Genomic DNA, 27,302 nt, shown 5'->3' on the forward strand with positions numbered 1-27,302 from the left:
GTGACATTTGCTACCTTACCTTCTTCAGGAACCAGTTCAAAAATCTACAGAATTATGGAAGATGATCATTAATGCATCCAATATCTTCAAAACCATTTCTTTCAACACTCTGGGGAAGAGATTAATAGGTCCCAGAGACTTAATACCTGTTTCCAACAATTTCAACTAACACCAATTTCGTTCAATTCTTTATTCTTCTTACTCTCTTGGAATCTACAATCCTGGGATGTTTCTGCACTGTATATTCCATAGAAAAAATAGGCAAAGTAAATTTGGCTTTTCTGCTATTTCTCAAATTCCATCTCCAACACTCTTGCATTGGACCCACATTCATTTTAGACAAGTATTTCCTTTTTACATACCTGCTGAAGCATTCACTGTTCATTTTTAGTTTTGTTTTGCTAGTTTTCATTCATATTCTTTTCTCCCTTTATTATATTCTAAATATCCTCAGCTTTATTACTATTTCTGGCAACTTCATGAGCCTTTGTTTAAAAAATCTACAGCTCTGAACTTTGTTAGCAACAGTGGAATGATATACTTAGGGCTTTGAAAGAATGTATAGTTGCTTATAAACTATCTAATAGTTCTTGAAAGACTATCCATTACCTATGTAATATATTGTGCCTGTGAGTCAATTTGCCCCTCATACTTTCATAATTTCTTTTGTTCAAGCTTAACACCCTGGGTTCAGAACAAACTACCTCACTTTCAAAAAATGTAAAATTCTGTTGTTTTTGGTCACGTACATGTTGAAATTACTCTGACATATACAGAGAGACTGTGTAATAGAAGATAAGACCTGGTAGAATGTCTCTTGATTGAGACTGGAGAGGGCACTCAGAACAGAATAGAAAATTGGTTGACCATATCCAAACAATGCTGACTAGATTACAGACTGATAATTAAGAACTTCGGTGCAAAAGTTCATGATCAAACCATGTCTAAGTGAGACACAGAAGGAAATAGAATCATTACAGGAGACAGGGTGGGGAGAAGAATATTCCTCAAAGTTGTGGAAATAAATGAACTTATATAAGAGATTTTTGGAAAACAGTAAACATTTTGATGTGTTTTATATTTCTGTTTCTCAATAAACTGCAACTAGTCGTGGTATGGACCACTGCATGGAACACTCCAGATGGCTGCAACATGCAGCATGGGAACATCAGATCTAAGGGAAAAAAATTTTGACGGAAGACATCATTGTTGGTTCTCTCATTGAATGTTTGAAAAATACAGTTTTAACTGAATAAGAACAGTATACAAAATATCAAGAAATTATCATATGAAGATGCTAGTGCATGGTTGATGGGATTGATAAGACACTAGAATCTAAGACAATGTGTTTTGAGGCATGATCTACAATCTCAGGAGGCCAGGGTCAGAAAGGATATAAAGCCAATAATAGCATCACAACTGTTTTGAGTCATTGATACCCAACGTATAGGATATAGACAGCACAGCCTCCATCTTAGAACTGCTATAAGAGACAGGGTGAGCAGAATAATATTCTGATCAGTTGTGGTAGCCAGTGCATTCAGATGAGAGGATTATGGAAAGCCCACCACCACAGATAAAGAGAAAACCAGGAGGGACAGAGACGCTAAGGTGCTAAGGAAATATGCTAAGGTGTAAGAGATGAGTGGAAACCAAAATCATAGTGATCAAAATTAAACCGTCAATGAGGAGCAACATTAATCATCAGCATCGTGGAAATGGCAATCTGGAAGTGGGCTGAAGCAAAACATACTCCACAACCTTATAAAAAAAAAGATTCTGAAGTTAGGACATGCACCTATCTTTTCCCTGGAAGTGAGTGAAGTGAAAAGAGAAATTGTTAAAAGTGAGAAATTATTGCTTGGTGAAAGATGATAGATGGGAGTTTTTCTGGAGCACAAAGAAGAGGTGATGGCATGGCTATCAGTTCTCCTCAGGGATAATGCCTGTAGGTTCACAGTTAAATTATGGGTGAAAGAAATCTGATATAATTGAAGTATAAAATGCCAATAGCATTGTCCTGGATGTAGAACAAAGAAATCAGCATCTCTTTCGAAGACACTGAAAATGACCACAGATTCTGACAATACAGGCATATGGAAACTTTATCGCACAAGGAGAAGTTGGCCATGAATAAGTAGTTCACAAAGTTATAATTTGTGACATCATATAAATTTGATGAAGGGCACCAGTAGGGCAAAGTTCCTCATCAACAAACAATCTCAAAGAAGACCTATTAAATTATACAATTATATGAAAAGGTTAAGTGAAGTAAAAGAGGACATGACTTTCAAACTGGATACTAATTTGTGCATTACATAAGTTGAGTACTTACTAAGGTATATAATTTGAAGACTATTTTTCTCAGGTACAAATGAGTACAGCATTTAGCCACAGGATCATCTTAAGGCAATCCATGGCAATATATAGCAGTTGATCTCCCTAACTTGAACAGCAATTATGTTGTTTTACAAAAACCTTTCAAACATTTACAAGTTAAGCATTCATTGGAAGTCACTTTCATTCTGCAGATCTACCATATTTTCAGCAGAATATTTAGGTCAGTTAGAAATACAATCGAAACTGTTTTCTATTGAGATAAGTATTTGTAGCAACATATACCCCTTTTAAATTCAGATTTCAACTGATTATTAACTTTATTTCAGAATTAAAATATTTTTGAATATGCAGATACAGTATATTTTAACCTTCCGGAGAAATTTTTTTAAAAATGCAACTCATTTCAGCCTACCAGCTGCATGACTCAACAGCTAGATTGTGCCCACTGCATTTGACAGTTTTCCATTTATTTATAGTTTGGACTTCAAAAAACTCATGCCGTCTAAGATTATTAAGAATATTCCAAGTCACCATATGAACTTTTAAAATATTAGGCATTTCAAGAGGAGCAATTTTACAACTTATGCCACTTAATGAAGAAAACAAGTTCTTTGAAAGGTTTAGCTCCTTTTTTTTAAATCTAAAAGGTATCTTCTAACTTGTTAAAATTATTGGTTCACATTGGATAAAAAGAACAATCACTATTTTCAATTTCTACCAAGATCTCAAACTACTTCAGCTGCATGCACCCCAGAAAAATCCTCATTTGTGGCATCGTAGCCTGAAAGCAATCCTTCCTGATTATGCTTCAATACGCAGTTTGCAATTTTTTCCTGTAGGTAGGAAGGCTTCAATTGAAATATTCACTGAATGGCATACAACCTGCAAGTTTCCAGTTTTAACATATTTCCTTTCAAATTAAATGTCCTGACCTGCACCGTCAGTTAGCCAATAAAGTACATGTCGAGCCATTTCTTACTGCCTCACCATAACTATGAGTCTTTTTTTTCAGATGAGGTACTAGATATATAGTCAGCACACAATGTGTTGCCCAGAACCTTTAAGAGATTTAGAGGAGCAAAGCTCTTAACAACAACCCCAAACAAACGAACACTGGAGTGACTTAGCAAATGAAGAGGTATAAAAATAACAGCCCCCATCATATATTTTTGTTAAATCAAGATACCTCGAGAGGAATTCCCTCATGCTTTCTCTCAACAATGAGATAGAGAACAGTTTTGGTGAAATATATAAAATTCTGAAAATTTACTAAGGTAAACTAATTTATTTTTCAAAAATACATTACAACAAATGACTCTCTTGCCAACATACAAGAAAGCTTAAAAATACAGCAGATACACAAAGTGGGTATACCGTTAAAGATTTCAATCCATGGGACAACTCAATGTTCTTCACCTACATCCATGATTTAGTATGCAGTCAACTTTATGATCCATCTTTCAAATAATGCAAAATTTTCTGATCTTCTATTAATTAAATTTTAATCTCCTTAAATGGAAATGAAAATTTGGCAAATGAAATCTAAATCAGACAATGGATTTATTAAGTCTACAATTCAATCAGTTGTTTGTAGCAATCTATGTTTATTCAATTTGAAAACTATTGATTTTAAATACCTTGATCAAATCTATTCAGACTTCACTGCTCTAAGCTTCTCCAGGTTCGACACATAACACTTAATTCTTCACTGTGGAAATATTCTAGTAAATCTTTTACAGCTTCTGCAGAGAATTCACGTCCTTCCTAAAGTAGGATGCATGATTGGAAAGGATCCTCCAGCTGTTGTTACACTGAGACACACTTGTTCAAGCTAGAGAATACAATCATTCATATTTCAGACGTCCAGCAACACCAAGTGCTAGTAGGTAAACACAGCATAGCCAGATAGCTTCCTCAAGCCGACCTCAACCTTAGTTAGAGAAGGCAATGATATAGCAATAATGTCATTGGACTACTAATCCAAAACCACAAGCTAATGATTGGGACATTTATTCAGATAGTGAAAGTGAAATTTGATTTGAGCAACATTTGAATTGAATAAAATTTAGCATTGAAAGCAAAACAAATGGCGACCATGTACCTACTGCCTTTGGTCATTAAAAACCCAGCTGGTTCACAAATAGCTTTCGAGAATTAGGTCTGCCATCATTTTCTGATCTGACCTACATATGACTAGAAACACACATCAATACAACTGAATATCAAATACCCACTCAATGGTATCGCTACAAACGCAGGGAAAAAAAAGGGCAGACCCACCTGGCCTGGACCTAGTCACCAGAAACAATTTCAAAACAGCCATGTGTACACTTCAAAATACGCTATCAACATCTCGTGGCTTGTGCCAAAATCAGAGCTGTCCCACCAACCAGTCAAGCAACTAGGCATGGTCACACACTCAGAAAAATATCTACTGATAATGTTGCAACCAACACCATCGTGGGTACATCTTGTTCCACCTGAAGAGGTGGCAGTACAATGGTATTCAATCAGAGTTGCACTGAGAGCAGTGAACATTGATTCCAGACCCCATGAGGTCTCATGGCACTCGATCAAAGATAGATAAGGAAATCTTTTGCTGATTACCACCTATCTCAGCTGATGAATTGGCTCTCCTCCAGTTTGAACATGCTTTGGTGGAAGCATGGAGGATGGCAAAAGTACATAATGTAATCTAGATGGAGGATGTCAATGCCCATCACCAAAAGTGGCTTGGGGGCATCACCAATAATTGGGCTCACAGAGACCTAAAAGGCACAACTACTAAACTGAATCTGCAGCAGGTAGTAAAGAAACCAAAAGGTAAAAATCTATTCGAGTTGAAGTTCTCAATTGGAGAAAGGCCAATTTTGACGGTATTAGGCAAGAACTTTCGAAAGCTGATTGGAGGCAGATGTTTGCAGGTAAAGGGACAGCTGGAAAATGGGAAGCTTTCAGAAATGAGGTAACAAGAATCCAGAGAAAGTATATTCCTGTCAGGGTGAAAGGGAAGGCTGGTAGGTATAGGGAATGTTGGATGACTAAAGAAGCTGAGGGTTTAGTTAAGAAAAAGAAGGAAGCATATGCCAAGTATAGACAGGATAGATCGAGTGAATCCTTAGAAGGGTATAAAGGACGTAGGAGGAGACTTAAGAGAGAAATCAGGAGGATAAAAAGGGGACATGAGATAGCTTTGGCAAATAGAATTAAGGAGAATCCAAAGGGTTTTTACAAATATATTAAGGACAAAAGGGTAACTAGGGAGAGAATAGGGCCCCTCAAAGATCAGCAAGGCGGCCTTTGCGTGGAGCCACAGAAAATGGGGGAGATACTAAATGAATATTATGCATCAATATTTACTGTGGAAAAGGATATGGAAGATATAGACTGTAGGGAAATAGATGGTGACATCTTGCAAAATATCCAGATTACAGAGGAGGAAGTGCTGGATGTCTTGAAACGGTTAAAGGTGGATAAATCCCCAGGACCTGATCAGGTGTACCCGAGAACTCTGTGTGAAGCTACAGAAGAGATTGCTGGGCCTCTTACTGAGATATTTGTAGTCACAGGTGAGGTGCTGGAAGACTGGAGGTTGGCAAACGTGGTGCCACTGTTTAAGGGCGGTAAAGACAAGCCAGGGAATTATAGACCAGTGAGCCTGACCTCAGTGGTGCGCAAGTTGTTGGAGGGAATCCTGAGAGACAGAATGTACGTGTATCTGGAAAGGCAAGGACTGATTAGGGATAGTCAGCGTGGCTTTGTGCATGGGAAACCATGTCTCACAAACTTGATTGAGTTTTTTTGAAGTAGTAACAAAGATGATTGATGAGGGCAGAGCAGTAGATGTGATCTATATGGACTTCAGTAAGGCATGTGACAAGGTTTCCCATGGGAGACTGATTAGCAAGGCTAGATCTCATGGAATACAGGGAGAACTAACCATTTGGATACAGAACTGGTTCCAAGGTAGAAGAAAGAGGGTGGCGGTGGAGGGTTGTTTTCCAGACTGGAGGCCTGTGACCAGTGGAGTGTCACAAGGATCGGTGCGGGGCCCTCTACTTTTTGTCATTTACATAAATGATTTGGGTGCAAGCATAAAAGAGTTACAGTTAGTAAGTTTGCAGATGACACCAAAATTGGAGGTGAAGTGGACAGCGAAGAGGATTACCTCAGATTACAACAGGATCTGGACCAGATCCCAATGGGCTGAGAAGTGGCAGATGGAGTTTAATTCAGATAAATGCGAGGTGCTGCATTTTGGGAAAGCAAATCTTAGCAAGACTTGTATACTTAATGGTAAGGTCCTAGGGAGTATTGCTGAACAAAGAGACCTTGGAGTGCAGGTTCATAGCTCCTTGAAAGTGGAGTTGCAGGTCGATAGAATAGTGAAGAAAGCGTTCCTTTATTGGTCAAAGTATTGAGTACAGGAGTTGGGAGGTCATGTTGATGCTGTACAGGACATTAGTTAGGCCACTGTTGGAATATTGTGTGCAATTCTAGTCTCATTCCTATCGGAAAGATGCTGTGAAACTTGAAAGGGTTCAGAAAAGATTTACAAGGATGTTGCCAGGGTTGGAGGATTTGAGCTACGGGGAGAGGCTGAACTGGCTGGGGCTGTTTTCATGGAGCGTCGGAGGCTGAGGGGTGACCTTATAAAAGGCATACAAAATTATGAGGGGCATGGATAAGATAAATAGACAAGGTCTTTTCCCTGGGGTTGGGGAGTCCAGAACTAGAGGGCGTAGGTTTAGGGGGAAGAGGGGAAAGATGTAAAAGAGACCCAAGGGGCAACTTTTTCACGCAGAGGGTGGTACGTGTATGGAATGAGCTGCCAGAGGATGTGGAGAAGGCTGGTACAATTGCAACATTTAAGAGGCATTTGGATGGGTATATGAATCGGAAGGGTTTGGAGGGATATGGGCCGGGTGCTGGCAGGTGGAACTAGATTGGGTTGGGATATCTGGTCGATGCTGCTCATCTCTATGACGCGTCTGCCTCTCACTGTTTATATACAGTCAACACTGACAAGTCCTTTCGGAGATGAATTTCCATTCTTACATCAAGACGACCCTTCACTAATGCTGTGCTACATGGAACAGACTTCAATAATATATAGCAACTCAAATTTAAGTATCTGGAGAGACATTGTGGACCATCATCAGCAGCAATTCAGACCATCAAAATCGCATTCAGTCACAACCAAGTGATCGAATTGAAGTTTGATTATTCTGCCACATCCAATCTTGGCTAGTAGTGGACAATTAAACAGCCAACAGAAGGAAGATTTACAAATACCAACATCCTGCCTTCAACCAAGAGTGCCGAGCTGCTAATTAATTTCAGTCTCCTTTTTTTACAAAAATGAACTATTTGCCTCATCAACCTATTCAGAGATGTTGTTACATACCCCTAGAACATCTGGAACTTGAATCAGGGCCTCCTGATCCAAAGGTATGAACACTACAACTGCGCCAGAAGAAAGTCCCCTCTTATGGTCCCCAGAATCAAAGATGACATACAGAGGAACCTCGATTATCTGGAGGACACAGACAGGGAGTATTTCGTTTGGTTAATTGGATGCCAATAATCGGATGCTGGATAATACAGCTAGCCAAGCATCGAGACCACGCGATCTTGTTTGGATAACCCGGAATTTGGTTAATCGAATGCTGGATAATCAAGGCTCCTCTGTACTTTGCAACTAAATCCATGTGATACCAAGATTCAGCTGAAGACATTGAATACGGCAAAGGCAATGGGCCCTGACAACACTGAGCAACAATACAGAAGACCTCTGCTCAAGAACCAGCAGTGCCGGTAGCAAATTCCCGACGATGTGGAACATTACCCACGCACATAATACGGAAAAAGCAGAACAAACCACCCGGCCAATAACTCCCCAATGAGTCTATTCTTAATCAACTGATGGACAGAGGCATTGACAGTGCTATCAAGCAAATTTGCAAAGGAATAACCTGCTCATTGACACCCAATCTGATTTTTGTCTGGCCGGTCAGCTCCTGACTTCAGTCTTGATCTAAACAATGACTAAAGAATTGAACTCCAAAGTGAATTGCGACTGACTGCTCAACATCAAGACCTCATTTGAATGATAACAGCATCAAGTGCATTAGCAAAAATGAAATCGATAGGAATCAAAGGGAAGCTCTCAGTTGGTTGAAGTTATACCAGCACAAAGGAAAGTAGTTGTGGTTGCTGGAGATCAATTACCTTGTCCCTAAAACAGCACTGAAGGATTTACTCAGTATAGTGTCCTGTGCCCAGCTACTTTCTGATGCTTCAATTACTTCCTTTCCTTCCATCACAAAGTTGAAAACGGGGATTTTTGCACAACATTCAGCTACACTGATGATTCCTCAGGCACTGAAGCAATGTGTTCACGTGCAGCAAGACACAGATAAAATCTAGCCTGACAGATTAGATTAGATTACTTACAGTGTGGAAACAGGCCCTTCGGCCCAACAAGTCCACATAGACCCGCCGAAGCGCAACCCACCCATACCCCTACATTTACCCCTTACCTAACACTACGGGCAATTTAACATGGCCAATTCACCTGACCTGCACATCTTTGGACTGTGGGAGGAAACCGGAGCACCCGGAGGAAACCCACGCAGACACGGGGAGAACGTGCAAACTCCACACAGGCAGTCGTCTGAGGTGGGGATTGAACCCAGGTCTCTGGCGATGCGAGACAGCAGTGCTAACCACTGTGCCACCGTTAATAAAATGTCCAAGTAATATTCACACCAGGCAAGAGCCAATCAATAACCACCTCCAACAAGAAAGAATCTAATCATTGCTTCATAACAGACTATAGCATTATCAGTGCTGAATTCCCCCACCAGCAATATACAGGAGTTTACAATGGACTAGATATTGAACTGGTAGAAAGTGAGGACTGCAGATGCTGGAGATCAGAGCTGAAAAATGCATTGCTGGAAAAGCGCAGCAGGTCAGGCAGCATCCATGGAGCAGGAGAATCGACGTTTCGGGACCTGAGGGGCAATTTTTCACAGAGGGTAGTTTGTATGTGAAATAAACTTCCAGAAGAAGTGATAGATGTAGATGCAGGTACAACTACAACATTTAAAAGACATTTGGACAAGTACATGAAGAGGAAATTTGAAAGGCAAATGGGCTAAATATAGGCAAGTGGGACTAGTTTAATTTGGGAAACTTTGCCGATCAGTTGGTACTGAAGCATTTGTTTCCATGCTCCATGAATCTATGATTCTGCAACCTTTTTATAACAACAGCCCACAATCAACCATTTTCAGGTTAGTTTCGACCAGAGGTTTGGGGTAATTGGCACAAGGATTAGAGAGGGCATAAGGAAAAACATTTTCACCCAGAATGAGATGAGTGTCTGGAATTAACTGCTCAGTTTGGAGGTTGAGCTGTAAACCAATTAAATGGAACCTAGATCTGCATCCTAAATCCAAGGCTACAAACCAGATGCTGCAAAATATATTATAAATGGTCGGTCTCTGACAAGCACAAAGGATCAGAGGGACCTTAGGTGTGCACATTCACCAGAACCTTGAGATAAGGTGGATAAAGTAGTTAACAAGGCATGGTATACTTGCCTTTATGGTCATGATAGAGTGTTTAAGAGCATGGAGGTTATATTGGAAGTTTATAAAACATTGGTTAGGCAACAGCTGAAGCATTGTGGACATTTCTGGAAATGTGCGATCATACTGGAGAGGGCAGAGAGTAGATTTACTAGAATGTTGCCTGGGCTAGTTAGTTTCAGCTGTGAAGACAGATCCAAAAGACTGGGATCGTTTGCCTTAGAGCACAGCAGATTGAAGGTGTAAATGATTATGACATGTAACATTATGAGAGCTGCAGATAGGGTTGACAGGAAGAAACTTTTCCCCTTAATGGAGGGATCAGTGACCAGGGGCAAAGATTTAAGGTAACCGGCAAAAAATTTGAAGGAGATCTGAGGAAATATGGGATAGGATAGTTAGATGGCTGCTTTTAACCAGGTCTTTTTATGAACTATAGATTTCTATGACCCCATAAAGCTGAATTAGAATATTTTTTAGTTTGTTCTGTCAGCGTAAACATAATGAGCTTAACGGCCTCTCTGTGCTGAAATTTTTCTAGGGTTCTACAGTGCACTTTTTAAAACATCAGACAAAACTTCTGATCACTCGAGAACTAGATCAGTTTGGTTACATCTCAGTTATTCCTGGGGAGACCTCTTTGTTACTCTTACGCTATATACCCAAATTCTAGCCTTTCCTACAAAAGGAAATACCATCATAACATTCAACCTATTAAGTTGTAATGTTCAGATTAAATTCTATATCTCGCTAGACATTAATGTAATGACAAAGGGTGGGAGCGACATTCATGCAGGAATGTGGATGACTCCCTTCCACTTTCTACTACTCTCCTGTTATTATCAAATTAAACTCGCATTCAGTCCCTTCCATTCAGAAATACTTTCATAGCCATCCCGAAGCTAGGACATATCACACCTACATTGCCTTGGGGCAACGCTGAGCCAGGAAATTGTTTGCATAACGATTCGCTAGGACGAGGACATTCACATTATCTCCGAGGATGACCTGATCCTACTACTGCTCTGGGGTAACATGTGGTGGTGGTGGGTTTTTTTTTGGGGGGGGGGGACAGCAGAGTACCCACAAGCATTCTGAACTGACCTGTATAAAGGGGATGTGTTTTCTTTGTTCTGGCCTTCTGACTCTATTTCGCACACTTGCGAAGGGGGTCACCTAGCTTGTACAGGCTTTACTAAACTTTAAATGTCTGCAGAAGTTGTGTGTGAGAGTTGCATCTCTTGGGGGAAACCTCGGGAAAAGAACCTAACAATGTCTCGTCAGGATCTTATGTTTCGGTATGTCACACTTTGGTCTTCTAAACAGCGAAGTTGTACAGGTTCACAGAAGACAGAATGAAGTCAGACCAAAATGACCTTTGGTGAAGCTGCTCCATTAAGGAAAGACCATACATGATTCATAATGAACTGTCTTGTTAACACTAGTTTCATTATTTAATAAATAACCTTAGTTTCTTGCACCAAAACTTCTGTTTGCAACTTTGTTACAAACCAAAATAAAGGTTTAAATAATGGATCTTAAAAATTCCTAGTTTGCTCAGACATGGTAGATTGTAAGTAGTTGAGGTCCTTGCACATATTCTTATAGTGTCCTATTAGTTAACCTGAAAATTATGCTATTACATTGGCTATTAATCAGTCAATTCCTCCAACACCAAAAATGTATGTGCAGTAAACTTGTAAATGATGCCACATCACATGCTTTTCACTAAGTTATATTTCATTCTACCTTACTTGAAGATCCTAAAACACCACCAATAAGTTTGTCAAACATGATTTCTCTCTCATTAAAATACAATCAAGCATAATCAATTGGTGTGTTTTTAGAACTGTCCTATTTCTGCTTCCTTAAAAATGGATTCCAACATTTTCCCAATGACAATGGTTAGCAGAGCTGGTTTCTAATTTTCTGCTTTTATGTCTTACTCTCTTACAGAATAACGGTGTCATAGTTGATATTTTCCAGTGCTGACAGCGGTCCAAATTTCAGAAATTCTGAAATGCATCCAACTATTTCTACAGCCACTTATTTAAGATGATATCAGGAGCCATGTAATATTTTAATCTCAGTTTGCCTAGTAATATTTTTCTCCCTTCTTTCTAACTGATGTTTCTATTATTGGGATGTTTTAATGTCTTCTACCTTGAAGACAAATACAAAACACTCGAGTCTCTGCTATTTCTTTGTTGCCCATTATAAATTCCCCAGTCTCACCCTCTAAGGGATCAATGTTTACTTAAGTTACTCTCTTTTTGTATTCTTGTTGTAAGTCACACATATCATTGCTATGTTTCTCAGCGGTATACTCAGTTGATTTTCTTCCTCTCATATTTTAAGGGTTCTTTTCTGGCTTCTAAAACTTCCTGAAACTTGGTCTACCAGTAATCTTTCCAACACTATGACTCAACATGACGCCATCCTTACCTTCTTTAGTTACCCCCAACTGCTCCATCCTTCTAACGAGTCTTTACCAAGACAACAAAAATCCCCAATATTTGCTGTCACTGATCCTCCTCCTTACCTATTAATATATTTTCCAGTCCAATTTAGCCAACTTCCATATACTTTTATACTTCCATAATTGCCTTTAAACTTAGTGTACTCGTTTCAGACCGATGCACCTCTCACTCAAACTGACTGCAAAATTCTACAATGGAATGATCCCTTTTATTTACACAATTATTTATGTAGGGATCATTAATTAATCCTCTCTCATTACACATTACGATATCTACAATCACCTGTTTACTGGTTAATTCCAAAACAAAAAAACTGTCCCAAGGACACACTATGAATTCATCTTCAAGGCTAACGTCACCAATATGATTTACCCAATCTTTAAATGAAATATTAAAGTTGCACACAAGTATATTCCTTTCAGATCCCAATTTTTTTGATTTAGTGTTGGTAATCCTATAGAGTGCTCTCACCAGAAACTGCTCTCCTTCACTATTTCTTATTTTCATCCAAAATAATTTGATTTTTGAGCTTTCAAAACAAGATCATTCCTCATTATTGTATTATCCCAATGTTACCTCTAAATTGTTCTATCCTTTTGAAGGCCTTGGTCAGAGTCTACATATGTCCAATTCGGGCTCCCTGACACTGTGATCGAGACATTTTTAAAAAGTACTGGAAATGCACATCTTAAACTTTGCCTCTTTTCCCACTCTCTACTGAAGCTTTCACTCTAAGCACTCCTAACATTGTCATTTTCACTTCACCTTTCCAGCGTTTAGCGTACTTTTTTGTTTGGTTTGCTGCAGAAAGCACGCACTAGAATACTATCCACAGTAGAGTAAGGAAGAAATATAATAAACAAACTATAGTTTCTTTACGACTTGCTGAGATTATAAACCTATCTTTACAGGTGGACATAAAGGTGACCACGAATACTGGGAAGCACATCACCTTGAATGCTCCACGCGTTATTTAATCGTCTGCAGCAAAAGAGGAAAACTGCCCATATTTACAAAACCGGTGCAGGTTGTTAAGTTTTCCTTTCAGTGGGGGGTCACAAATTACATGCGAGTAATTAAACTTCTGTGCTCTGTCGCATATATATTACAATCCCCAAACCTTCACAATTTGCTTCCTGTGGTTAATCATGTTTTCCCAAGAGTGTGTAACCCTGCCGCGAGATTTACATTTATTTAAATCCCGGGGAGGAAGGAGCTTTCGAGTTCCTGCGGTTTATTTACAGGCCAAGGGGTGAGGTTTATTTACAGCTTCCCCGAAAACCTAAGGAAAGGAGGGAAAAATCCCTATGAATCCGTCACACTCCTCGAAATGATTTATCTGGCTTTCTCTCCTGACACAAAAAAGTATGTTTTTTAAAAACCTTCTAACAGTTTATTTGCGACGGGCCGAGGCTGCGGCGAGGTTTTATTTGTCGACGCCCGCCCGCCCGCAAGGAGTAGGAATTTTTTTCCCTCTCTCTCTCTCTCTCTCTGTTGTTCCTTTTGTAAAACCGTCGCTGCTCGGCGGGCTTTCTCGCGGAGGGATGCCTCGGATTTTTGTTTTCCCCAGGAATGAGAGAGAGAGAGTGAGTGTGTGTGTGTTTACACGGTCTGGAGGGTTAGGTTGTGTGTGTGCGTGTGTGAGGAACAGGCCTCTGTGGAGTTGAGCATTTTCTCTGCGCGGCCTCTCCCTTCCATCACAAAATGGCGGCGCCGCTCGGGCGGGCAAAGGGGAAAAAAAAAACCGACCGTTAACCGACTCTCCTCCAACCCCCTTCAACAAACATTCCCTCCCGCCCGCCGGTTTACCCACGGTGCCCCGTCCCCCTCTTTAGGAGTCTCAGTGCGAGGATATTTAAAAACCTTTTTCTCTTTCCTTTCCTTTCCCCTCCTCCTCCTCCCCCATCTCACTCACTCTCCACAGCCTCACGCCGCTCTCTTACCTCCAGCAGCCGCTCGAGCGAGTGGGAGCAGGCCACAGCCCCACCATGCACCGCGCGGCCCGGCACTCCCATGCTGCACCGCGCTCCGCCCGAGCGGGGCAGCAACAGCGCATGCGCAAACCCCGCCCCGCCCACCAACAAACTTTGTTACAAGCGAGGCGCACGTGACGCATCAGGCACCCCTGGAGCATTCTGTCCCTCTCGTGCTTTTCCAGCTTCACCTGTCTGCAGTGCTCACTGTCTCCGTTTTCTGGGAGCAAATTTACTGCAGATGCTGGAATCTGTACTGAAAGCAACAAGTGGCTGGAGATCACAGCGGGTCAGGCAGCACCCACTGGAGAGAGAGCTAACGGCTGAAGTTTTGATGACTCTTTAAGAGTTGATGTGAAGGAGAGAGTGAGGATTGCAGATGTTGGAGATCGGAGTCACAAAGTGTGACGCTGGAAAAGCATAGCCGGTCAGGCAACGTCCGAGGCGCAGGACAGTCGCTGTTTGGAGCAGAAGCTTCCTGATGAAGAGTTTATGCTCGAACCATCGACTCTCCTGCTCCTCGGATGCTCTCTGACCGGCTGTGCTCTTCCAACACCATACTTTTTGAGAGCTGGTGTGAAGTCAGCTCTTAGAGTCTTCTGGACGGAAACTGGTCTAGATGATTCTTAATCAGCTGGTGGTTATATTGGATAGCAAGGGTTCAGACCTAGGTCAAATGATGGCAAATGGGACTAGCTTAATTTAGGATATCTGGTCGGCATAGACAAGTTGGACCTTAGCATCTGTTTCCGTGCTGCATGACTCAATGAGTTCAAGTCAGCTCTGATGAAGAGTCATCTGGACTCAAAACATTAGCTTGCTTTATATCCATGGACACCTTCCAACCTGCTGTGACCTCCAAGGTTCCATTTTAGATGCATCATCAAAACATGAATAAAATGCATCTCCAACCTCAGTTTTGCTATTTTATCAATTTTCCTAATCAACCTATTCGGAGATATTATTACACCCCTTTGGAGCTTTTGGGACTCTGATGAAGAGTCATCTAAACTCAAAACATTAGAAAAGAATAAAATATCCTTTATTGTAGCATGTACTTCTGTATGGGGGTAAGGTGAAAAGATTTTATACAATGGCAGCCTTTAATGGCACCATCTTATGTACAAGTACCTAAATACAAAGCTTGGATACAAAAGAGGAATATAAAAGGAAAAGTAGCAGCATTACTTATTTTTTACACACTAAGTTATAAATAAGATAATTATAGCATATTATAATTAAGGATGATACTATTATAAGGATTGACGTTACAGTCTGGTAAAGAATTTCAAATAGAGGGAAGCTCAGCACGTGGTCTGACTACCCATGCCAGGTCCCTGTCCAACACCTGTCATTAGCTTGCTCTCTCCATGGATGCTGCCTGACCTGCAGTGACCTTCACCATTTTCGGCTTTCAGTAGATTCCAGCATCTGTAGTAACTTGCTCCTACTTGAAGCCAGACCTCCTAGTCTGTGGGTGAGAATGCTACCACCTTGCCACTAATTCACTCATGAGATGTAAGCATGGAATTTATTGCTCATCTCTAGACATCTTCAATAAGGTGCTGCTCTTCCAAAAAAAACACCCCACAGAACTGCCAGTGCTGAAAATCAAACAAAATCAGAAATTGCTGGACAAAACACAACAGGTTTGGCAGCACCTGTGGAGAGAAATAGAGTTATAGACAATAGACAATAGACAATAGATGCAGGAGTAGGCCATTCTGCCCTTCGAGCCTGCACCGCCATTCAATATGATCATGGCTGATCATTCCCAATCAGTATCCTGTTCCAGCCTTATCTCCATAACCCTTGACTCCACTATCTTTAAGAGCTCTATCCAATTCTTTCTTAAATGAATCCAGAGACTGGGCCTCCACTGCCCTCTGGGGCAGAGCATTCCACACAGCCACCACTCTCTGGGTAAAGTAGTTTCTCCTCATCTCTGTCCTAAATGGTCTACCCCGTATTTTTAAGTTGTGTCCTCTGGTTCGGCACTCCCCCATCAATGGAAATATGTTCCCTCCTGCCAGAGTGTCCAGTCCTTTCATAATCCTATACGTTTCAATCAGATCCCCTCTCAGTCTTCTAAACTCAAGGGTATACAAGCCCAATCGCTTCAGTCTTTCCGTGTAAGGCAATCCTGCCATTCCAGGAATTGACCTCGTGAACCTACGCTGCACTCCCTCAATAGCCAGAATGTCTTTCCTCAAATTTGGAGACCAGAACTGTACACAGTACTCCAGGTGTGGTCTCACCAGGGCCCTGTACAGCTGCAGAAGCACCTCTTTGCTTCTATACTCAATCCCTCTTGTTATGAAGGCCAGCATGCTATTAGCCTTCTTCACGACCTGCTGTACCTGCATGTTTGCCTTCATTGACTGGTGGACAAGAACACCCAGATCTCTCTGAACAGCCCCTTTACCTAATTTGATACCATTGAGGTAGTAATCTGCCTTCCAGTTCTTGCCACCAAAGTGGATAACCAGACATTTATCCACATTAAACTGCATCTGCCATGCATCTGCCCACTCACCTAACTTGTCCAGGTCACCCTGTAATCCCCTACCACCTAGCTTTGTGTCATCAGCAAATTTGCTAATGTTATTGCTGATACCATCTTCTATATCATTTACATATATTGTAAAAAGCTGCGGTCCCAGCACGGATCCCTGCGGTACCCCACTGGTCACTGCCTGCCATTTCGAAATGGAGCCGTTAATCACTACCCTTTGTTTCCTATTAGCCAACCAATTCTCTATCCAATCTAGTACTTTGCCCCCAATCCCGTGCGCCCTAATTTTACTCACTAACCTCTTGTGTGGGACTTTATCAAAAGCTTTCTGAAAGTCCAGGTACACTACATCCACTGGATCTCCCTCGTCCATCTTCCGAGTTACATCCTCAAAAAATTCAACAAGATTAGTCAAGCATGATTTCCCCTTCATAAATCCATGCTGACTCTTTCCTATCCTGTTACTATTATCCAGATGTGCCGTAATTTCATCCTTTATAATAGACTTCAGCATCTTTCCCACCACTGAGGTCAGACTAACTGGTCTATAATTTCCTGCTTTCTCCCGCCCACCCTTCTTAAAAAGTGGCACAACATTAGCCGCCCTCCAATCCTCAGGAACCGACCCCGATTCTATTGAACTCTGGAAAATAATCACCAGCGCATCCACGATTTCCCGAGCCACCTCCTTCAGTACCCTGGGATGCAGGCCATCAGGTCCCGGAGACTTATCAACCTTCAGACCTAACAGTCTCTCCAACACCAAATCCTGGCAAATAGAAATTCCCTTAAGTTCAGGTCCTTCAGCCACTGTTACCTCAGGGAGTTAATGTTTCAGCTCCAGGAACCCTTCTTCAGAAAACTTCCAACAGGATCATGGCTGACTCTTTATCTCAATGCCATATCCCTGCATTCTCTTCATATCTCAATGTGTTTGATGAAAATGAAATCTCTATTTTGAAGACACTTGAGCCTCCCCTGCCTTCTTCAGTAGAGAATTCCACAGGTTCACTACTTTTAAGAGAATAAATATTTGTTGTGGTTGTGTTCGCCGAGCTGGGAATTTGTGTTGCAGACGTTTCGTCCCTGTCTATGTGGCATCCTCAGTGCTTGGGAGCCTCCTGTGAAGGGCTTCTATGATCTTTTCTCCGGCATTTATAGTGGTATGAATCTGCCGCTTCCGGTTGTCAGTTCCAGTTGTCCGCTGCAGTGACCGGTATATTGGGTCCAGGTCGATGTGCTTGTTGATTGAATCAGTGGATGAGTGCCATGCCTCTAGGAATTCCCTGGCTGTTCTCTGTTTGGCTTGTCCGATAATAGTGGTGTTGTCCCAGTCAAACTCATGTTGCTTGTCATCTGCGTGTGTGGCTACTAAGGATAGCTGGTTGTGTTGTTTCATGGCTAGTTGGTGGCTAGAATAAATATTTCTTCATCTTGGTCATAAATGGTCAAGACCACAACCTGAAACTGTCCCCTTCTATTGAATTATTATCAGGTGTTCACGTCACTTATTTCAGCGTAGTATTTGACATTTTTGAAAAGTTACTTAACTCTGTAAAGACCTCAGATAGTAATATGAATGATGGAAGTTGAAAATCAATCATTCATATTTTGTGTTATCATGTTCTGGCTCCAACTGTCCTCAAATGCAAAAAGCCACCAAGTTGTATCTCACGCATAATTAGGCTATTAATGCTGGCTTATACTTGTGCTTTTGTGCATCCCATGAATGGGTAATAAAGATTTGATTCAATATTAGAACAGACAACAATAGAAAACAGGCAATGATAAAGATGCTTCATGAAAAAATATTGCATTTGAGGGAAATAGCTAAAATAATTAGAAAGGAAAATTGAAAAAGAATGTCAGAACACAAACAATATGGTGTGGTAAAGGGGTGGATTATAGAGAAAATATTTCTTTTGTAGGGATGAGCATAATTAATATAAACAGTCACCAAAAGAGCAAGAATTCAGAAAAAAACCTGGAAGTAAGTTTGCTCACTGAGCTGGAAGGTTTGTTTTCAGATGTTTTGTCACCATACTACGTAACATCATCAGTGAGCCTCCAATGAAGCACTGTGTTCTGTCCCATTTCCTATTTGTGTGTTCGGGTTTCCTTGGGTTGGTGATGTTATTTCTGGTTCTTTTTCTCAGAGGGTGGTAGATGGGGTTGCAATCAATGTGTTTGTTGATATAGTTCAGGTTGGAATGCCATGCTTCTAGGAACTCTCATGTGTGTCTCTGTTTGGCTTGTCCTAGAATGGATGTGTTGTCCCAGTCAAAGTAGTGTCCTTCCTCATCTCTATGTAAGGATACTCGTGGGTCAAGTGCTTTTGTGGCTAGTTGATGTTCATGTATCCTGGTGGCTAGTTTTCTGCCTGTTTGTCCAATGTACTGTTTGTTACAGTTCTTGCATGGTGTTTGGTAAATGACATTTGTTTTACCTAAACACACAAATAGAAAGTGGGACATAACACCAGCGCTTCACTGGAGGCTCACTGATGATGTTACCTAGTATGGTGACGAAATGTCTGAAAATGAACCTTCTAGCTCAGCGAGCAAACTTACAGCCAGAACCTCAACCTGAGCTACATATCTTCTCAAACCTCTTTACTCAAAGATGGTGATAATGTGGATCTCCTTAACAGAATTGAAGTAAATAGTACAGATGTATTTAACAAAATGCTAAGTGAATAAATGGATACAATAGTAGATTTAAAGAAGGAAAAACATAAGGCTGTTTGAGTGGAGCATAAAAATCAGGATGGACTGGTTGGGCCAAATAGTTCATTTCTGTCATATTCGTAAATGAGCATCTGTTTCGAAGAAATCGGGTACAGTCTGATGATGTAAAAGGTGCAGATGGATAAGGAGAATTAAAAAAACAAAAATGCTGAATTAAAAGCTTGATTAATCTAGTAAAATCAATGCAAATTAAAGAGGAAATCTTATGGAGGATGAAGAAATGGTGGAAATATTAAATAAGGTTAGTGCTTTGGTTTTTTAATTTAGCCCCTAGCTGCTCATATTGTCCCAGCAGAACCTCTTTCCTCCACCTATATCATTATTTTTGAGCAAAATAAAATGTAATTCCGCAAAAAACAAATTCGCGCACACATATAAGCTTATGAGGTGCTCAAAAACTCCATGAATCCATGTAATACCCTGTAAATCCCACTTTCGAAATAGAACCAGTTTGACTCAACGTTAGAACACAGACAGACCTCACACCTTAATGCATTGTCTGAGCTGAAATGGCACCTATTGTTAGAAAAGCTAGAGATATCTTGAGAATGTAATTTAAAAGTAATTCTGGGATTTACATATTAAAGAACAGAAAGCAGCAGATCCCATTCTAAAAGATGAAAGACTGAATCTAAAATTGTTTACTGTATCATTGCATCTCCATAACACTGTACTTTGACTACAAATTCTGTGTCTTATGGTCTTATTCTCCACAACCACCTGATGAAGAGCAGTGCTTCAAAAGCTAGTGCTTCCAAATTAACCTGTTAAACTATAACCTGGTATTGTGTGATTTTTAACTTTATCAGCCCGAGTTCAACACCAGCACCTCCAAGTTATATGATTATTACCTACTCGATCTTTCCTCTCCCACTCCAAGTTCCTCTAGATCCCTGAATGCAGGCACCAGGCAGGCAACACAGGACTCTTGATCCTGGCCACAGAGAACAATATATGTATTCCCCTGATTGTACTATACCCAATTACAACTACATTTCTCTTTCCTTCCTTTCCTTGAATGGCTCCCTGTACCACGGTGTTATGGTCAGTTCGCTCATCCTCCCTACAGCCCCCACCCTCATCCACAGAGGCATCTCAAACCTGTTAGACAAGCTCAAGGGCTGAGGGTATTTCAGCAGTAAATGTGTTGCTGGAAAAGCGCTTTCCCAGCAACACATTTTCAGCTCTGATCTCCAGCATCTGCAGTCCTCACTTTCTCCTCAGTATTTCAGCAGTACCCTCGGATTCCTCTATCTCCCTCAATCATAGTCTCATCCCTGACCACTGATTCGGCTTGATGTAGTTAATCTAAGAGACGGGACTGCTTCCTGAAACACAGCATTCAGGTATCTCCACACCCCACCACCACTGTTGCAGTGTACAAAGCTCGGCTCCAGCTCATCAACTCTGAGCCAGAGTTTCTCAAGCAACCAGCACTTACTGCAGATGTGCCCACTGTGATCCACAATGGGCTCCACCAGCTCCCACATGCAGGTACAACACATTTCCTGGCCCAGCAGCTCTATTTTAATTGCATAAGCTTTAATTATATTTTTAATAATTTCATACTGGTATTTTAGTTTGCAGTGTGTACATATTTCCCCAATTACCTTCAGTCTGAAAATGACCTAAAATAATAGTCAAATTAATAGCTATCACCAACCAATGAACTTTGGCTTACCTGTGATGTTACTCTTTTGTGCTGGTCCCCTGATCCCAGACTTCGATTCATCCTGTTTAAAAACAACCTTACAAAATATGAGCCAAAAAAATGCAAAAAGCACTTCTTCCCCTCTGCACTGAATTCCAATGCTGCGTCCAAATTCCCCAAACTGTATACTCACTCAGATTAAGTCTCAATTCATTGGTATCTCTCCTTCCTGATCGTGCAATGTTTACTGATCCATATTTTCCAAGTTTCTTATTGAATTTATGGCCCATACTTTTGGATCCTTGCACAAATGGAAACATTCTATCCACATCAATTTCTTTGACCCTGATTTCCAGGGGTCCAGAGTAAGGATGAATCCTAGCCCATGAAAATGATATCCACGTCAGATTTTTGGTCCGTGAGCATGGGCAGAACTGGCGGTCAGGTCAGGCAAACCAGGAAGAACCTGCCCTTGGCTGGCAACCAGCCAAGCCTCTTGGAGACTCCAGCATTGTATGCAAAGTAAAAATATAAATGTTTAAACAGAAACGATCCATCGACTCTCAGTCCCTCATTGTCTCTGCTCTAGTCCCCTGTGCTACCCAATTCCTATGTACCCTTCATATAATCCCTCATACTGCCTGTGCCAATCAATGCCTATCTACCATCCCCAATGGTCCCTTGTGTGATCAGATGCTCCTGACGCTAGGCTCCTTATAGCCCATATTGCATGGGTCCCCATACCCAATATGCCCCAAATCATTGCCATGTCCCTTTTTAGCCCCAATGCTAAATCAAATGCCAACTCTTCTCCCACAAATCACTCTTTGTCCTTTCCTCTCCTTGCCAGCTCATCTATTATCCAGCAAAGGCACTAATCAGGAGCCAATTGTGTACCAATCTACAGGTATCTCCCTATCCTTCATTAACAAACATCCATTATCATGAAATTGCAAAAACAAATTCCTTACAAAAACAAAAATTATGGTATGCAATTAGACAAGGGTGGGGCAGTCCAAAACTAGAGGGCAGAGGTTTAAGGTGAGAGGGGAAAGATTTAAAAGTGAACTAAGGGGCAACTTTTTGATGCAGAGGATGGTACGTGTATGGAGTGAGCTGTCAGAGGATGTGGTGGACGCTGGTACAATTACAATATTTAAAAGGCATCTGGATGGGTATATGAATAGGAAGGTTTGGAGGGATATGGGCCAAATGCTGACAAATGGGACTTGCTTAATTTAGGATATCTGGTCAGCATGGATGAGTTGGACCGAAGGGTCTATTTCTCTGCTGTCCAGCTTTATGATTCTATGTTAAATCACTTAGCCAAATAAACATTCTATTTGTGGATTATATCTTATATCAATAAACATTTTCCTCAGTACTTAAAAACTCTAAGTTAATACACGTTTATAATTAAGAAGCAGGTGGAGCAATTCTCGTTCGACAGTCTGGTGTGAAAATCAAAGCATGTGATGGTTTTCTCACACAAATACCCTGTATCAGCAATGACTTTTCTGAACTGCACATTATTTGGGCAGTTTCTTCACAACGTTTCAAGTCCAAACGGGTTTATGCACTATGTTTACTTTGTTTTCTTTTCATAAACTCAACATAATCAGAACCAAAATGGTATCTTACTTCTCCACAATAAATACAACATTCCTCTCATATTCACTTTTTATTCCCCACTCCATTGCACACATTCCCCATTATCCAACCATTCCAACTTAAGCAAACTAATGCCCTTTGTACATCAGGCAGTCTCCTATACTCCTTTGACAATTTAGTCTCACCAAAGTTTGCAACAGTTCAAGAAGGGATATCATCACCAGCTTCTCAAGGACAGTTATGAATAAGCAATAAATCTAGCTTGGACAGTGATGCCCATACCCCAAGAATGAACATAAAAAATCCACGAGTAACCCTGTACATTGAAGAAATAAATAGTTCTACTCCTTAAATTTCTGTATTGCAGGCCATTCTTCATTGAGAAAAAACACTGTCATTAATAATGTTTTCTATTCATTCATGGGATGTGAAAATTGTTTATCATGAAAGCTTGTCCCTAATCACTCTTGAGAAGGTGGTGAGCTGTCTCCTTGAGCCACTGGAGTTAAAGCAGTGCAAGTGCACCTACGTGCTGTTAGGCAAAGAATTCCAGGATCTTAACCCAATGACAGGGAGGGGAAAACAATATAACTCAAAGTCAGAATGATACTGCTTGGAGGGCATCTTGCAGATGGTAGCATTTCTATGTATGTGTTGCCTTTGTCCTTTATGTGGTACAGGTCATCAGTTTGGTGCTGTCAAAGGATCTGTTGCAGAACATCTTGTAGATGGTACGCAAGCTGCCATCATGCTTTGATAATGAGGGAGTACTGTTGAAGGTGTTAGAATGGGGTATCTCTATCAAGCAAGTTGCTTTGTCATGGATTGTGTAAGAAGCTTTGGGTGGCAGAGTCCTTATGTGTATTTAATGTTGTGATAGATTCTTAATGGGGGGGGGGGGGGGGGGGGGGGGGGGGGGGGGGGGGGGAAGAGAGGGAGGCTGTGGAATTGAATTTACACGTGATGCTTTACAAAGTGTTTTGGCAATACACAGCCAATCTGTGACATAGTTCATCACTGTTATTGAAGAAACTTGTATTGGGGAGGAGCTTCACTTGAGACCTCCTTCCTTGGTGTGAGAGAGAATACGCAGCACAGTTCAACAAATGAACATTTAAGGCAAGACTTACAAATATGTCATTTTTTTAAAAAAAACAGCACCACCTATGTGAAGGAAAAGCTTGACATTCTGAGAAACATAAAAGACAGGTGTCCGGGAAATCAGTTCCCACAAATAATGTAACATGCCACGTCACATTTCAAACTAAGACTGGAAGACATTGGTGGCTGCAAACAAATGAACAGGGATCAGTGTAAGACATGGCATTTGGCAGCCCAGGATGATGTTTTCAAGGGTATAAAGGAAACACAAACATGTTTGTATTTAAAACAGCTGGCAGATTCCATACTTCAACAACCTTCGAGGGATTCTCTCTTTCTGTAAATGCACCAGCTCAGTAAGTGGATGATTAATTACCAAAAAAATCTAATAATAAAAACTCAGAACAACAGTGTGAAAAAAACCCTTCCTGGGGACAGAATGACTGAGGGCTGACTATAATCCAAGATGACAGAGTGGAGCTTCAAATAGTGGATCGGGACTTGATGTACTTATAGGTAGGAGAAATTTCCACCTTTTTACAGAATTCTGACTTGTTGCTTATGGAACTGCATCCTTTTAAATGTTTTACTGACTTCCACACTTCATTTCATATGCACATAACCCAAGTTAATTTTCTATTGTTAGCATGGGCTCTGTAATACATGCATGAACTGCATTAAACATTGAAAAACAGAGGTCACTGTGATGATGTTGTACAAAAGCATAAGTTCCTTGTCTGCAGGATACCAGATGCTGAACAAAGGGATTAGTCATGCTTCTACCCACTTGAAATCCAAAATTTCCACCCATTTGTAGTGGCCCAGAAGTATTTGCATTTCATCACAGATCATTTGACACTTTGCTTTACAATGTGCACATGATTCCTTGTCATTAAAAAAATCAGGTCTTCAGCTACTCTCATCTCTAGATCATAAAAGGTGCAGTTTTTATTTAAGACATCATGGCAGAAGTGACAGTTAGGCACGAGACAAATCCCTGAAGAAATAGAGATTATTGCAAGCATGGACTACAAAGCTGGAAATTTTCCAGATTTATTAACAAGATATTATTATAAGGTTGTTACACTCAACATTTATTTTGATCACATCATTTTACAACATTAATAGAATTCTAGGACATTAAACATCATTGACTTGGATATAACACAAGAATTTTAAAAAAACTCCCACAAAGCAAGTTAAACAATCTTGTCCTTACATTGAAGCATCTGTGAAGAGGCAACGCAGGGTGGGAAAAATTAGATTGAGCTGCCCTAGAAAATTCAGAACAGGTTCCAGCTTGAGGACCTTGGCAGATTTCTGGAGAGAAAGCTGACTAGCTCACTGCCATAACAAAATGGTCTATTGTTCAGAACAAATCATTAAATCACCATTTTGGCTAGAGAACAGTGTAGCACGGGAAGATCATAAATTTCAAATTTCTACTTCTGCAACAATAAACATAAGAAAAAGTTGACCTTTGTCAATTTAATTTTGTCTTCCTTTAAGGTCTAACTTAAACTTGATATTCAACAACAAAACTGTTCTAAAATATTTAAATCCAAAATGGGAGGGATTCCTTCTGCTGTGATCCAGTGGACATCATACTGCTCTTACCAGCTTCAAGGGATGAATATATTCTTTAAGATAGGATGCACTCTGAGGTGTCCTCTATATGATCGTCCTGTAATAAAACAATTAAGGATATTAACAAACATATTATCAAGAAACAATTTAACATTTGGTAAAACATCTGATATAGTGCAATGGCGCACTGCAGGGTTTTGAAGAAGATGGCTCCATCACAGGTAGACAAGGTAGTAAAGAATGCATTTAACATGCTAGCCTTCATTGGTTGAGGCACTGGATATTGGAGTTGGGATGTTTTATGTTATAGTTGTACAAATCATTGGTGAGGCTGCAATTAGAGTATTGTGTACAGTTTTGGTCACCCTGTTATAGGAAAGACATAATTAAACTGGAAAAAGTGCAAAGAAGATTTACAAGGATGTTGCCAGGACTAATTGGCTTGAGTTCAAGGGAGAGGTTGGCCAGGACAGGACTCTATTCCTTGGAACGAAGGAGAATGAGGGGTGACATTATTGAGGTGTATAAAGTCATGAGCAGCATAAAGAAGATGAATGCACAGTCTTTTTCCCAGGAATGGGGAATTGAAAACTGGAGGACATAGGTTTAAGGTGAGAGGGGAAAATTTAAGAAGGACCTGAGAGGCAACTTCTTCACGCAGCGAGTCATGCATTTATGGAATGGGCTGTCAGAGAAAGTGGTTGAGGCAGGTTCAGTAGCAATATTTAAAAAACATTTGGAAAGGTACAGCGAAAGGAATGGTTTTGAGGGATATGGACCAAATGTGGGCAATTGGAACTAGCTGAGTGGGCCCCATGGTCAACATGGAACAGTTTGGGCTGAAAGACCTGCTTCCATGCTGTATTACTCTATGACTCTATGGTTCTATCTTTGTGTCCATCTCATTCCCAATACAAATTCACTTGGAACCTTGGGGATAGGTTAAGGCAGATTTTACTTTTTATTTAAAGAGTTTAACCTTTCCCAGAGAATTTGTGTAGCTGATCTCAGCACTCTATAACTTCCCCATCTTGGGACTGGAGGGTCCGAAGACAGGAGCAAGTAACTGAGAATGCAGTACCCTATCCAAGATTCAAATTCAGGGGAGACTTAGAGTAGTAAATAGACCAGATGGGAAATGTAGAGTGACACAGGACCCACATGGAGCATACAGTTATCAGCAATAAATTTGACTGACAGGTAAGACCCAAATATAAGCATTATCACAATAATTATATTGGTACTTCATTTTTAATAAGAGTGCTGGCTCCAGGTGATGTATTTGATCTATTAGCATATTCAACTGAGCTGCAGGTCTCCTTAATCCCAAACTCACCCCATCCTCCAGTAACATTTTATCCTACACCTTTTATCAGTATGCATGCTCAGGCATGTTTCTTTTTCAAAGTAATACTTCCAATGCCTGAAAACTACATACTTTGATTTTGCATGCTAAGCTGTTGCTCTTGCTATTTTCTTTATAGCTCTTCATAAGTTTAGCTCATATAATCTCTCTATTACAAAAGGTTTTATTCACCAAAACTTTGCAAATAATGCCTTACTCTTACCCCCTAGTTGCGTTCCATCCAGAGCGGACCTATATTGGAATCCAATATACATTCTCCCAGTTTTTACAAAATTCTAACTTTCTAAAACACATATCAATTTAGTCTTTCATTAGAAATTAACTTCTTCATTG

At 40.6% G+C, this 27,302-nt stretch overlaps 2 protein-coding genes across 2 annotated transcripts in view; both read right to left on the reverse strand.

Moving 5' to 3' along the window:
- Positions 1–14,458, reverse strand: part of LOC140492257 (matrin-3-like) — a 92,915-nt gene extending 78,457 nt beyond the window's left edge. The window contains exon 1 of the mRNA XM_072591188.1: positions 14,362–14,458. The gene's annotated coding sequence lies outside the window, so the exon portion shown is untranslated. The remainder of the gene's footprint in view (positions 1–14,361) is intronic.
- Positions 14,459–25,053: 10,595 nt separating this feature from the next.
- The window catches only part of LOC140492256 (uncharacterized), a 62,602-nt gene continuing 60,353 nt past the window's right edge, over positions 25,054–27,302 (reverse strand). Inside the window, exon 15 of the mRNA XM_072591187.1 lies at positions 25,054–25,700. Coding sequence (XP_072447288.1) covers positions 25,639–25,700 — 62 coding nt within the window. The 3' untranslated portion in view covers positions 25,054–25,638. The remainder of the gene's footprint in view (positions 25,701–27,302) is intronic.

The sequence above is a fragment of the Chiloscyllium punctatum genome, chromosome 20 (assembly GCF_047496795.1).
Source record: "Chiloscyllium punctatum isolate Juve2018m chromosome 20, sChiPun1.3, whole genome shotgun sequence".
NCBI classification, from domain to species: Eukaryota; Metazoa; Chordata; class Chondrichthyes; order Orectolobiformes; family Hemiscylliidae; genus Chiloscyllium; species Chiloscyllium punctatum.